Here is a 12,974-nt window from a genome sequence, read left to right as displayed (position 1 = left end):
CCGAGCGCGGGCCGAGGCGGCGCGACGAGCTACCCGAGGTTGGCGGGCCCCGAGCGAGACTAGCGCAGCGAGCAGCGAAGAGCGCGACCGGTGTCTGGCGCCAGATCCGAACATCTCAAGGAACCCCACGGTTCTCTGGTAAGTACGCTGTGCGCTGTGCGTTGCGCGTTGCGTGTTGTGCGTTTCCCCGCCTCGCCCGACCGCGGGGCAGCCCCGCCGCGTTCTCCAGCGCCTCCAGGAAGTGCGTCCAGTGAGTGCAAAGTGCCTAGTGAGTGCCAGCGGTGCTGGCGAGTGCCCCGACAGTGCAGTGCCGCCAGGACGGCGACGACGCCGAGGACGCCGAGGAGTGTCAGTTTTTGCAAGAGGAGACGACAGTGACCTCGCTGTCCCGGCCGCCAGCGCCCCTGGAAGACCGCTGGAGGGCCAGGCCGGCTTGTCAGCAAGGCCTGACGTCGCGTCTGCCGCGGTGTCAGCACCGGGTGTCAGCCTCGGTGTCAGCTCCGGTGTCAGCTCCCGTGTCAGCTCCGGTGTCAGCCCTGGTGTCAGCGGTGCACACGCGACAAGCCCTCGGATACGACCCTGTTGCCTTTGGATTGAACAGTGTGCACTTTGACAGCTGGTGCGGTTGTGTGCGTGTGCGTTGAGTGAGTGAGTGTGAGTGAGGTTAATGATGGACTGTAAGTTAGCAACGGAGCGGCATCCTGTCTCAAAGGGGTGGCCGCGCCGGGACCGCGGAATGTCAAAGATAAAAATAGTTTCAGTTCAGACTCTCTCTCTCTTTGTTTCTGCGAGCAAGAAGAGGGTACTTAAACGCTTCTTTCTAGAACCCTCGAGTGCTGCCAATTTTTCGGGAAAATAGTTCAAGAAAAGGGGAAGTCCTGTTTGAAAGTATTTTGACGCTTCGCGGGCCCTGTCTTCGGGACTGTGTCACCTGAACCCCGATTGTGGGGCCAAGCTCAGACGCTCTTAAACAATGAGCGCGCGTTAGAGGCCTCCGACTCTCTAAAAATGAATCCGTTCTGCGTCGGGACGTCGGGCTGGCAGTGGCCGGCCTGGGCTGGGCTGGCCTGGGCTGGGCTGCCGCTCGCAAGACGCCGCCCTGTGGGCTTCCCTTCGCCACGTTAGGGGAGCGGGATAAAAATAGCAGGGGGCCCAGGGGCCGCGGGGAAGGGGCTCTGTTTTTTCTGCATGTGTGAGTGAGTGAGAAAGAGAGAGAGAGAGAGAGAGAGAGAGAGAGAGAGAGGGAGACGGCGAGTGGGTGCGTGTCTGAACGTCCTGCAGGCGAGGGGGTGGGGGGCGTTTCTGACATATGACGTCACTGTCGTTACCGGCTGCTGCGAAAACAAAGTTTGCTTTCATGCTGCGGTTGTTGTGGCTGCGAGAGCAGCGCAACCACTAAACTTAACAATAGCTTGCTGACTGAGGGGAATCCGAGTGGCATTCTTCGACTTTGCGATTTGGTCGTCATTTTTGCGTTCTAAACTACTTGGTCGCCGCCGCCGCTGCGCGGCTCCGCGGACCCCTCGGACGCTCGTCGGCAACGCCGCGTTGTCCGGCCGCAGTGCTGGAAGCGCTGCAGGCAGTTCTGGAGGCAGTTCTGGAGGCAAGCTCGCCACCGCGCACTTCGACAACTATTTCGTAATTCCCGTTCTTGACTGCGACCGGCGATGCAACGCGGTGGGGCTGGGCAGCGGGCGGAATCCGAACAGATGCTTTCGTCGCTCTGTCTCTCTCGCACCCCCACGGGCCGCCCCGCGAGTGCGAGAGAGACAGAGGCTGCAGGGCGGCCGGCCGCTTGTCATCAGGGGCGTACGTGCCGCGCCGTCGCGGCGCACCGATTCCGAACAGCGGTCTGTCTCTCTCGCACTCGTGGGGCGTCCCGCAGTACAGGGCCGCAGGGCCGCGAGAGAGACAGAGCGATGAAACACTGCCGACAGGTGGCGGCCGCGACGCGCCGCGGCGCCAGCACCACAGCTGTGGCGCTGCAGTGCGCGGACGCCGGTCGCCGGCCGGTCGCCTCCGGGCGTCCTCTAGGCTCCAGGCTGCTCCAGGCTGCTCCAGGCCTCTAGCTGGTCTCGTTCCCACAGCACCACCAACCCCCACTCGGCGGGCCGGTCCAGACACTCCCCCTTCCAGAGCACAGCGGGCCAGAAGGCCGGCGGAGGCGGCCAAAATTCTAGACGCGTTTTGAGCTCCAGAGTCGCTCAATGGGACTAGAACTGAACGTGTGACCCCACCAATGGATTGCTCTTCGAATGAGGAATCTATTGGTGGGGTCACACGTTCGGTTCGAGTCGCATTCAGCGACGCTGTAGCTCGAAACGCGTCCAGTGCTTTGGCCGCCTCCACCGGCCTTCTGGCCCGCTGTGCAGAGGCCACGTGTTCGCTCAAGGTTCAAAAGCCGTTTTTGCAGTGCGCTTCCCTTCAGAAAGTGTCCTTCCAACGTCAGTTCTTGCTTTTCGTGCGACGTGTTGTCGACCACGTGTCGCTCCACCCATCGGCGTGTAATCATGGTAATCCCTGCAATGGCGTCCACCACACTGCATTAAGTTGGTGACATTATTCCGGTGATTATTCGCGAGCGCTCGGGTTGCCGGCGTTGCCGGGGAAGTCGGGACGAGTCGGGAAGGGCAGTGGCGCGGAAGTGAGCATGCCGCCGCGGCGCCGGCCGGCCGTACTCCAGCCTTACTTGGAGGCGGCGAGGGCACGGAGGCATGCATGGCGCGGCGCCGCAGCACGCGCTGCACAGTGGGCCAGAAGACCCGTGGAGGCGGCCGAAACTCCAGACGCGTTTTGAGCTCCAGAGTCGCTAAATGGGACTCGAACCGAACGTGTGACCCCACCAATAGATTCCTCATTCGAAGAGCAATCCATTGGTGGGGTCACGCGTTCGGTTCGAGTCGCATTCAGCGACTCTGGAGCTCAAAACGCGTCCAGAATTTTGGACGCCTCCACCAGTCTTCTGGCCCACTGTGCGCTGGACGGCCAAACCAGAGCAGCCCTTAGGCTTTTGGCGCGGGGGGCGACGGCGGGTGGCGCAAGCCAGCGACGTCAAACTTCGTTTCGGGTGGCGAAGCGTCGCGAAGTGGGAAGCGAGCGTCGAAACCGAAAGGGGTAAGGCAAGGGCGAAATGTGTGCCAAATTTTCGCGGGGCGTAGCCTTTGGCGAAGCCACTGTACAGTAGGTTCGCGGTTGCGAGTCAGGTCATGTCGGCGACGCTATTTTACGGTGCGCTGGTTCGGTCCACGGCCCCGTCCGCCAGCTGGTCGAGACGGGCCGGGACTTCCCTGTACGGACAACGAGCAAATCGACACCCGGCGACCCTCGCTAATCCGCGCCGGCCTTCCTAAACGACCCGCCGCGCTGCAGACTCATTCCGAGAGTCGCTCTGTCTCTCTCGCACTCGTGGGGCGTGCCGTGCAGGTGCGAGAGAGACAGAGCGACGAGAACGACTCTCGGAATCAGTCTGCCGCGCGCACGTCGCGTCCGTGCAGGTCTCCTCGTTGACGTCTTGAGTCATCGGTGGCAACCCCCCCCCCCCTCCCCCCCCCCCCGCGACGTAACGCGCGAGGCCGTGCGGTCCGCGCGGTGGCGGTCAGATCCGCAGCCATATTCGGTCAAACACTCCGCTGCCCCCACCGCCTCCCCCTTCCCCCAAGTAGCGGCACCGCCAGGCAGCAGTCTGATTCCACACGCGGCGTTTCGCGACTGTCTCTCTCGCACCCCTTCGGGGGCCGCCGTGAGTGCGAGAGAGACAGAGCGACGAAAGCACTGTTCGGAATCATGCCGCGGGGTGGCGTCGCCTGCGTGTACTCGGGCACGGCTGCCGTCCGTCTGTCTGTCTGCCCGTCTGGAGGACGTCCCGGCGACTCGGCCTTGACATAGGTCCGGGGCGGGGCGGGGCGGGGCGGGGCGGGGCGGGGCAGGGCGGGGCAGGGCGTCGGATTTGCATGCAGTCTGCTTCCGGCGAGCGGCGTGCATTTCTCTCCGCTGCTGCAGGCGGGGATAGGCGGGCCTGGAGAACCGGCCATCGCAGTGGTCACGTGACGTGTGTGTCACGATCGCCACTCGTAACGTTACTCAAGGGAAAGAGACCGGCTGAGCGGGGATGCGTGCATACCTTTGCATATTTTAGCACACAAAACTGACTGAAAACTTCACGTGCACAAAATTGTGTGAGATTACCGGTACGTGGAAAATTGTTAAAATGCATTTACTGTACAGGCAAGGCAAGTCATTCGGGAAAACGTAGGTCCATCAAATAGAGAAACTTGCGACAGGGACGCCGGGTTGTGTGACTCAGGTGCTGTGCTGTCTGGATGGATTGGAAGGATTCCAGCGGATTCCAGGTTTCTGGTCCGGGGGTGTCGTGTCGGCGTTCGTTACACAAACAGGATGGGAGAAGACAGGAAAATGAAACTGAAATCATTCAACAACAACGGCGCTCGAGATCGGAGTGACAGAATCCCTTGACTGCTCCGCTGGACCCAGCAGCCCAGCATCTCGATCCCGCACAGTGCCGTATCGTCGCTCTGTCTCTCTCAGTCTCTCTCACTCTCTCTCACTCTCACGGGATGATGACCCTCGAGTGCGAGAAAGACAGAGCGATCAAAGCACTTACCGGAATGAGCCTGCTCGCGCTGCAGGGGCGGGCCTGTGGGGTCGGGAGTCATGCCGGTTGCAGTCGGAGAAAGCCCTCAGCTCGGCCACCGCCACCCACGCCCTCCGTGCGTCTCTGTCTTTCTCACGACGACCTCGTGGAGCCTCGTGCAGCATGGGGCGACGAGGCGTCATCGGCGTCATCTGTCCCCCATCTCGCTGCTGCTCTCCGCGGGGAGAAAACGGAACCATCTCGACAAAGACGATTAGATAAATAGTTTCTCGTTTCTTTTTTCTCGCCGACGCTAACCGATGAGAAAATCCGTTTTCCGTTTTTTTGCCCGGCTGTTCATGTTGCCTTCCCGAGGGTTCCGCGCCGCCGCCCCGCCTCTCCCGTCGCGAAACACTAATCAGACACTCGCTGCTGCAGTCCGCCGCGATTCCGAGAGGTCGTCGCTCTGTCTCTCTCGCACTCATGGGGCGTTCCGTACAGGTGCGAGAGAGACAGGGCGACGAAAACGACTCTCGGAATCAGTCTGCTGCATGAGTGGAGAGGTCCATCAGCTCGGAACGGCTTCCGTGAGGAATGAGTAATCTCCGCCCCCCCCCCCCTTTTCCCCGTGGGGGTCCCTCCAGCCTCCCTGGGCCGTTGCCCGGGTGATGCGGCGGTGTGCTCCGTGTCCGTGTCCCGGTGCAGCGTCGCCGTACGTCTAACGGGCCGGGGCTCCTCCTCTATCAGTCACCGGGGGACTGGAGGACACGCCAAGGACCACCAGGGCCCGGAGCAGGGACCTCCCCGGCGGGCCATCTCGGTGACCCCAAAACGCCCTGAAACTAAAGTCCCCCGAACTTGGGGCGCCGGTACGACGTGGTGGTCCACCAGGATTCGGCGGTTTGTCGCTCTGTCTCTCTCGCACCCTTACGGAGAGCCCCATGCGTGCGACAGAGACAGAGCGACGACTCTTCTGGTGCTCTCGAACCGGGCCGGGCCGGGCCGTGCCACACCTCACCTCGGTGGCTTGACGGCCCCACGGCGCTTTCGGGCGTAAGCGACGGTCCTTTTAGTCGTTTGAAGGGGGAGGGGGTCTCGCCCTGACCAAGGCCCTGACCCAGGCCAACAGCAGGCGACCGCAGCGGCACGACGCGCTGAGGCAACGCGCGGCAAGGCGCAGCCAGGGGCGGGGCCGGGCCGGCGGACTGGGCCAGGTGGCACCGCACTGCACCGCGTCGCCCTCGGACGCCTTTACGCCACGGCCGCCGCCCTTTCCCAGCCATTTTGGGGCATCGCTGTGCCGCCGTGTGTGTGTGTGTGTGTGTGTGTGTGAGAGAGAGAGAGAGAGAGAGAGAGAGAGAGAGAGAGAGAGAGAGAGAGAGAGAGAGCCTGTGTGCCTGGCTGTCGATGTGTACGCGTGTGTTGTTGGTGCGAGAGAGACAGAGAAGGCCGTTTCGCGGTCGTCGCACAATGCCAACGTAATTTCGGCCATTCTTTTCCGCCCGAGTGCTAATGGACGCCGTCTCTGTTTCTGTTGCAGTATTTCCTCCCCCGTGCTAGTCCCCCCACAACACAGTCACCATGGACGCGATCAAGAAGAAGATGCAAGCGATGAAGCTGGAGAAGGACAACGCCATGGACCGCTCCTTGGTGTGCGAGCAGCAGGCCCGCGACGCCAACGTCCGCGCCGAGAAGGTGAGGTCCTGGAGGAAGTCCTGGAAGGAGTAATCCTGGATGGAGTCCTGGAGGGAATCATCCTGGATGGAGTCCTGGAGGGAGTCATCCTGGATGTAGTCCTGGGAGGGAGTCATCCTGGATGTAGTCCTGGAGGGAGTCATCCTGTAGGGAGTCCTGGAAAGAGTTCTGGAGGGGTCATCCTGTAGGGAGTCCTGGAAAGAGTTCTGGAGGGAGTCAGCCTGGAGGGATAGTCATCCTGGACGGAGTCCTAGAGCGAGTCATCCGTGGGGAAGTCCTCTGGCGCTAGTCCTGGAGGGAGTCATCCTGGAGGGAGTCTTAGAGGGAGTCCTGGGGGAAGCGCGTCTTGCACGAGGTTTCCCCGGGCGTCCTGGAGACTGGGGTCCAGAACCACCCCCTCCATTCGCACCCCTAAAATGACACGTATTTCGCGAACGGCTGACAGAGCAACCCCTCAGTGGGGATTTGAACGCAGGGTGTGACATGACATAGTGTAGCCACCCTTGGGTAAAGCAACTTTAAAATTTTACAGTGCGCCGTTACTTTACATTATTTCATTTCGTTGCAAATGTTGTTGTTGTTGTTGTTGGCGTAGCAAAAAGCAAAATGCGGATTCTGAATCATGTTTGCGTCCACAGGCTGAGGAGGAGGCCCGCTCTCTCCAGAAGAAGATCCAGGCCATTGAGAACGACCTGGACCAGACCCAGGAGCAGCTCACGCTGGTCTCCGCCAAGCTCGACGAGAAGGACAAGGCCCTGCAGATCGTGAGTACCATCCCACTATCGACTTTCTACAGTGTAGCTGATAGGGTGGTTAGCGCGCCTGTTCTGACAGCGAAGGGGCCACGGGGTTCGAGTCCCGCCCCGGTGGACGTGCGAGAGAGACAGACTGCTGGGGGGGTTTGTCGGCGGCGCGGGAAACGGCCGAACCAATTCGCGAACCGATTCGAACCGCAAGGCCACCCCTTGCGCGTCAAACCGCCAGGCCAGCACGGCGCCGACCGGGCCAGCGAAGCCAGCGAAGCCAGCGAATGGCCGGCAGTGTTTACAAACAAGTCGCTCCGGCCAGCCCGCTCGCTGGGCAGCTAGGCCCGGCCTGGCCCCGTCCGGCCCCGCCCGGCCCTGGGGTGGCCGCGCCCAAAAACGCACCACGCGAGGCGCCGGCGTGGCGGGGCGGGGCGGGGCGGGGCGTGCGCAAAGGGCGGGGCGGCAATACTCGCTCGTCGAGCGTAATCGCGCGTCTGGCGTTCCGACGGCCGCATTCCTCCCCCTCCCCCTCTACTTCCGTCCGGAATGAGGCGGCCAGCGCGGCCAGGGGGAAGGCCCACACCGCCTTGGAGAGAGACTGACGATGCGCGACTGTACGGAAGGGTCTCTACCTTGGGGCGTCGCGCTTTTTGCCTACCTACCCTTCGCGGCGGCAGTGTGTACAACTCACCCTTCTCCTCTTTCTCCCTCTCCCTCCCCACCCCCTCTCTCTCTCTCTCTCTCTCTCTCTCTCTCTCTCTCTCTCTCTCTCTCTCTCTCCCTCTCCTTCCCTGCGCACCACATGAGTCACCCACCTCGTGGTTTCACCCGTGTCCCCCTCGGGTCCACGACGTCCCCGTCGCCACCGTCCCCGCCGCCCCGTTTGCCGTTTTCCGCGAACCAGTCCCCAGATAGCGCCAGCGGCGCTTTCGTGGTTCTGCCTCTCTCTCGCACCCATGCGGCACGCCGGGCACGCCCCGCGAGTGCGAGAGAGACGGACGGAATCGGCCGCCGCAGCGACTGCAATCTGCACATCGCCGCGGCAGGCGTTGACCTCAGAGACTCAGCCCGTCGCTTATCTATCTCTGGATAGTTTTCGGCAAACGCCGGAGAGCGCCCCAGGCACGTGCGTGTTGTGGCGGGGCGGGGCGGGGCGGGGTGGAGCGGGGCGGGCCCTTGGCGACGGGGCCGCGCGTGCATTGTGCATTGTTTGGCGCGACACGTCATCATCGCTGGTTTGATGTCTTTGTGCTGATCTGTCCGGCGTGGTGACGGTCTTCAGGGCACGCGTCATCGGCCTATTGAGCTGCGTCGTGTCCTAATCCGCTAAGCGTGTGTTGCACAGTGGGCAAGCAGAGCAGACTGGTGGAGGCGGTCAAAATCCCGGACGCGCTTTGAGGTCCAGAGTCGCTAGAACCGAACGAGTGAACCCACCAATGGATTGCTCTCCGAACGAGGAATCCATTGGTGGGGTCACACGGTCGGTTCGAGTCCAATTGAGCTGCTCTGGAGCTCCAAACGCGTCCAGAGTTTTGGGCAACGGCGCCGGTCTTCTGGCCCACTGTGCGTTGTCTAGTTAACGAGTCCTCAGGGGCCAATCCGTGTCACGACGTCTCAGGGTGCTTCACGCACAGGGTTGCTTGCTTCGTCGTGGTTCATGGCATCGCAAGGTTGAAGGTCAGTCACTCCATGGAATTGTCTCGTTTCCAGTGTCTTCTCCTTGTGTGTTCTTCGTGTCCTGTCATCGCTCTCGTTTCCAACGGTCTTGATGACGGCAGGGTGATTAGGACGAAGGTGTTGCGTCGCTCGGCGCGGGACTTCCCCGGCGGCCTAGACAACCTCCTGAAGCAGGTCGCCGTTTTTCAGGTGGACTCAATATGGATGCAACTCGTCGTACGGAAGTATGTGGGCGACGTTGGTGGGAGGGGGCCGAGGGGGGGGGGCGGTGCCGACGGAGGGCACGCGCGGTAACACAAGCCGGCTAAACTTAGCCCTCGGCCTCCCCCACCCCTGGGCCCCCTCGGGGGCACTCCAAGGGGTGCGCCAAAGCCGCTCGGGGCGCCAGCTCCGCCAGCTCGCGCCAGCTGCTGCGAAGCGCGAAGGCGGCGGCAGCGCGGGGCTGAGGCTGAAGCAGCGGCGGCAGCGGCGTGCTAGTCGCTCTCAAAATAGTGAGGAGGAGAGAGGAGGGCCGGCTGCCTACGTGCCTACACTCGTGGGCCGCACTGCCGACCGCGGCCCGCCAGGCCACCAGGCCACCAGCCCGCCAGCGCGCCCTGCCGGGCAAATATGGCACACCCCAGCCACCGCACTCTGCATTCCAGTCGCGGGCCTGGATGACAACCAAGCCCTCCCCGGGGCGCAAGGTGCAGCAGCACGTGGACGCCGCCACGCCGCCCTGGCCGTCGACGTCGACGTCGGCAAGGACAAGCAGCGCCTGCCCGAGCACCGCCGCAGCCGCGGCGCGACTGCCTCGCTTCGCCGCGCCGCCGCCAGGGGCGCCACGTCCGCCACGTCCGCGCGGCTGTTCTGCCTTCGCCGCGCCGTGCTGCCGAGTCGCCGCCTCGCGCCGCCAGAGCGCGCCCGCGTCGCCGTCTTCTTTTTTATTCCTCTTGTTCCTCCTCCGCGGCCGTCTGCCTCCGCCAGCGACTTGCCGAGCGGCGACTTGCTTTATTTGTGCCAGTGACCAAGTGATGTGAGGAGCATGGCAGGCAGGAAGACGACTGTGTTCGAGTAGTGCACCGTGCCGGGGAAACGCCGCGCTGCACCATGGACGTCAACAACAGCGGCAGGCTGGCCGCGCCTACACGTCAGGGCTCTGCGCCTGCGGAGCGAGCAGAGCCCTCGGCCGCCTCGGCCAGTGGCGGCGGCAGGAGGCACCGCCATCGCAGGCCGCCGCCGCAGCAACCACAGCAGCAACCGCCGCAGCAACCTCCAACGCAGCCGCCGCGGCCGCTGCTGCCGCCGCCGCACCCGCAGCAACACGTTGCAGACGACGCGACCGGCGCTTCCGCCCAGGCGACGTCCTCGGGGCGTCGCGGAGGCGAGCGTCGACGCCGTCACCGCGGCAAAGGCGGCGGCGGCTCTGGGGATGCCACCCCCGCCGCGGCGGCCGCCGCACCCCCCGCCGCCCCGCGGCCCCTCCCCGAGGGCATCAACGCGAGGCTCAACAGGTGGCGCAGCGGGCCCTCCGCGGCCGCGCCGCCCTCCCCGCCACCGTCGCCACCGCCGCAGCCCGCAAGCTCGCTGTCACCCTCGCCGTCGCCGTCACCGTCGCCGGCGCCCTCTTCACGTCATCGGCGGAGGCGGCCCGCCGGGGCTCGGCAGCCTAACCAGCCCGCGCAGGCTGCGGAGCCCCAGGCCGCCCCCGCCCCCTCGCCGCCCCCCAGCGTGGCCCACCTCAAGACTAGGAGTACCCCTTCCCCCGTCCCCCTGCCCCCGTCGCCGCCCCCGGAGCTGCTGCCCGAGCTGCTGCCGGAGCGGCCGCCGGCGGACGGCTCCGAGGACCCCGTCGTCGAGGACCCCGAGATGCAGGAGCTGGCGAGCCTGCGCTGCACCAGCGAGTCGGCGGAGATGGTGGCGGCCCGCGAGGCGCGGCGCCGGCAGCGCCGGTGCGCCGACTACCCGGGGCTGGCCTTCGGGACGTCCATGTTCAGCTCGGACACCATGATGAAGTTCAGCGTGATCCGCAACGAGCTGCAGAACATCATGAAGCAGCAGCTGAAAAGGGTTAGTAAGGACGCCGCCGGCTCGTCAGCTGATCCTTGTTTACAGCGACGGTGGCGACGCCTGGCGGCCGCGGCGGGCAGCCGCACCTGCCATTCCGCCGCGCCTCCGCCGGGCTCGTTCCCTTGTCTTCCACTCGACGTTCTCGGTTTTCCGCCACTGAAAACGCGCACTTTGGCGGTAAATTATTGTTGGTTCGCCCCGAATTCGCCTTCCCCTTCCTCTTCCCGTCGTGCTTGCCCCCCCCCCCTCCCCCGCGCGGCCCTGGCCCTGACCCCGCCGGCCTCACCGTGTGCTGATAGTGCGCGGTGACGTGGTCGACGTGGTGCCGGCGGCCTGGTGCCTCGCGGCCGCGGTGCACGCCGCCCAGGCCGCGCCAGACCGGGCTTGACCTGTCTGTCAAACAGCGCGCCCGGGCAGCACCAGAGAGGGCAGCACTCACTTCACCGCGGCGGGCAAGACAGCCCTAGCGGCGGCCCTGCGGCGAGCCCTGAGTGTTCGACGCTACGCTACGCTGGGTCGAGGCAGCGCTGTGCACTGCACTGCGTGGTGCGCATCGCTGCCGCCCGATGGCGCTCGCGGCGCTCAACCAAACTTGTATAGCTCGGGGCGGTGCCCACTGCACACTGATTCCCAGAGAGTCGTTTTCGTCGCTCTGTCTCTCTCGCACCTATACGGGACGCCCCGTGAGTGCGAGAGGGACGAAAATCGACTCTCGGAATCGGCCTGCTGCCGACGGGCGGGTGACGTGCCGGGCCGGGCCGCGTTGGTAAACGGTGCACTCGTCGTTCCCTTCCATTCCATTCATTCCGTTCTCCGCAGCCGAGTGCGGGCAGAGTGCTGGACGCGCCAGGGCCCTAGGCAGCGGGTCAAGAGTCTGGCTGGGTTGGGTTGAGTCAGGTTGGGTTCTAGAACGCGCAGGCTGAGGCTGTGCCGCGGCCTCGACGGTTGTTTGGGGGAGGTTTATCGTTTCCGTCGGTACCTCTCGGCCCGCCCCGCCCCGCCCCGCCCCGCCCCGCCCCGCCCCGGCCGCACAGTAGTGTCTGCGGCACGCCTTGGCACGCCCCGCCCCGCGTGAATACATTAGGACGTGACCTCGGCCGTCGCGCTGCCTCGGACGTGTCTCGGAGCCTGCACGCCGAGAGTCCTTTCCGTCGCTCTGTCTCTCTCGCACCGACACAGGACGTCCTACGAGTGCGAGGGAGACAGAGCGACGCAAAGGACTCTCGGAATCGGTCTGCTGCCCGCGCTGCCTGCCGCGGGGATCGTGTTGACAAATATTTCTCGCGACCCGCCGACGGACTGATTGGCTGACTGCCCCGACTGTCCGGCCGATGAGCGGCAAGCCCGGCGCGGCCAGCCTAAGGCCAGCCTGGCTGGGTAGGCAACCGCGCGGCGTGGCGGCGTGCGTGCGCACCGGGTTGCCTACCCCCGACTCGGCAGGCGCTCCATGGACCACGCAGCGTCCGGCTGGCGAAACGCGCCGCGTCACCGTCGCTCTGTCTCTCTCGCACTCGCGGGGTGTCTCCGTGGGGTGCGAGTGGGATAGCGAGAAGCACCGTTCGGAATCGCTGGCACAGGCTGCACAGTGGGCCAGAAGACCGGTGGAGGCAGCCAAAACGCTAGACGTGTTTTGATCTCCAGAGTAGCTAAATAGGACTCGAATCGAACGTGTGACCCCACCAATAGATTGCTCTCCGAAAGAGGAATCCATTGATGGGGTCACACGTTCGGTTCGAGTCCCATTTAGCGACTCTGGAGCTCAAAACGCGTCTAGAGTAGGCCGCCTCCACTGGTCTTCTGGCCCACTGTGGGCTGTCAACCAGGAAAGCAAACAGCGCCCCTCCCCGGCCGACCCAAGGGTCTCTTCATCGCTCTGTCTCTCTCGCACTCCCACGAGACGCCCTGTGAGTGCGAGAGAGACAGCGCGACGAACAGCCTCCGCAGCGCGGCAGTCTGCTCGTTTTCCAGCAGACGCTCCAGTAGAGTCGTCCGGACGCGCCCACTCGCGGGCGTGGCGTCTGGCCGCGTCCGTTCGTCGCCCCGTCTCTCTCGCACCTCCACGGGCCCACGGGCCGCCCCGCGAGTGCGACAGAGACAGAGCGACGCAACGACGTTCTAACCTACAGTGCGGGCGGCGCCGCCTCGGACGTGGCCTCCTGCATCTGTGTGGGCAACCTCACGCCGTCGCCGCGTTCGCTCGTTCGATGTATCGAAAA

The 12,974-nt window shown here is 64.4% G+C and overlaps 1 protein-coding gene across 10 annotated transcripts in view; it reads left to right on the top strand.

Moving 5' to 3' along the window:
* Nucleotides 1-12,974, top strand: part of LOC117645388 (tropomyosin Per a 7.0102) — a 37,344-nt gene continuing 24,370 nt past the window's right edge. For all 10 annotated transcript variants that reach the window (XM_034385553.1, XM_034385552.1, XM_034385547.1 and 7 more), the window contains exons 1-3: nucleotides 1-138; nucleotides 6,132-6,286; nucleotides 6,925-7,050. In XM_034385553.1, the coding sequence (XP_034241444.1) occupies nucleotides 6,173-6,286; nucleotides 6,925-7,050 (240 nt within the window). In that variant the 5' untranslated portion in view covers nucleotides 1-138; nucleotides 6,132-6,172. The remainder of the gene's footprint in view (nucleotides 139-6,131; nucleotides 6,287-6,924; nucleotides 7,051-12,974) is intronic.

Source organism: Thrips palmi, unplaced genomic scaffold (assembly GCF_012932325.1).
Source record: "Thrips palmi isolate BJ-2018 unplaced genomic scaffold, TpBJ-2018v1 HiC_scaffold_18, whole genome shotgun sequence".
Taxonomy (NCBI): Eukaryota; Metazoa; Arthropoda; class Insecta; order Thysanoptera; family Thripidae; genus Thrips; species Thrips palmi.
Note: the sequence above shows the minus strand (reverse complement) of the source record. Positions and strands in the feature narration are given on the sequence as shown.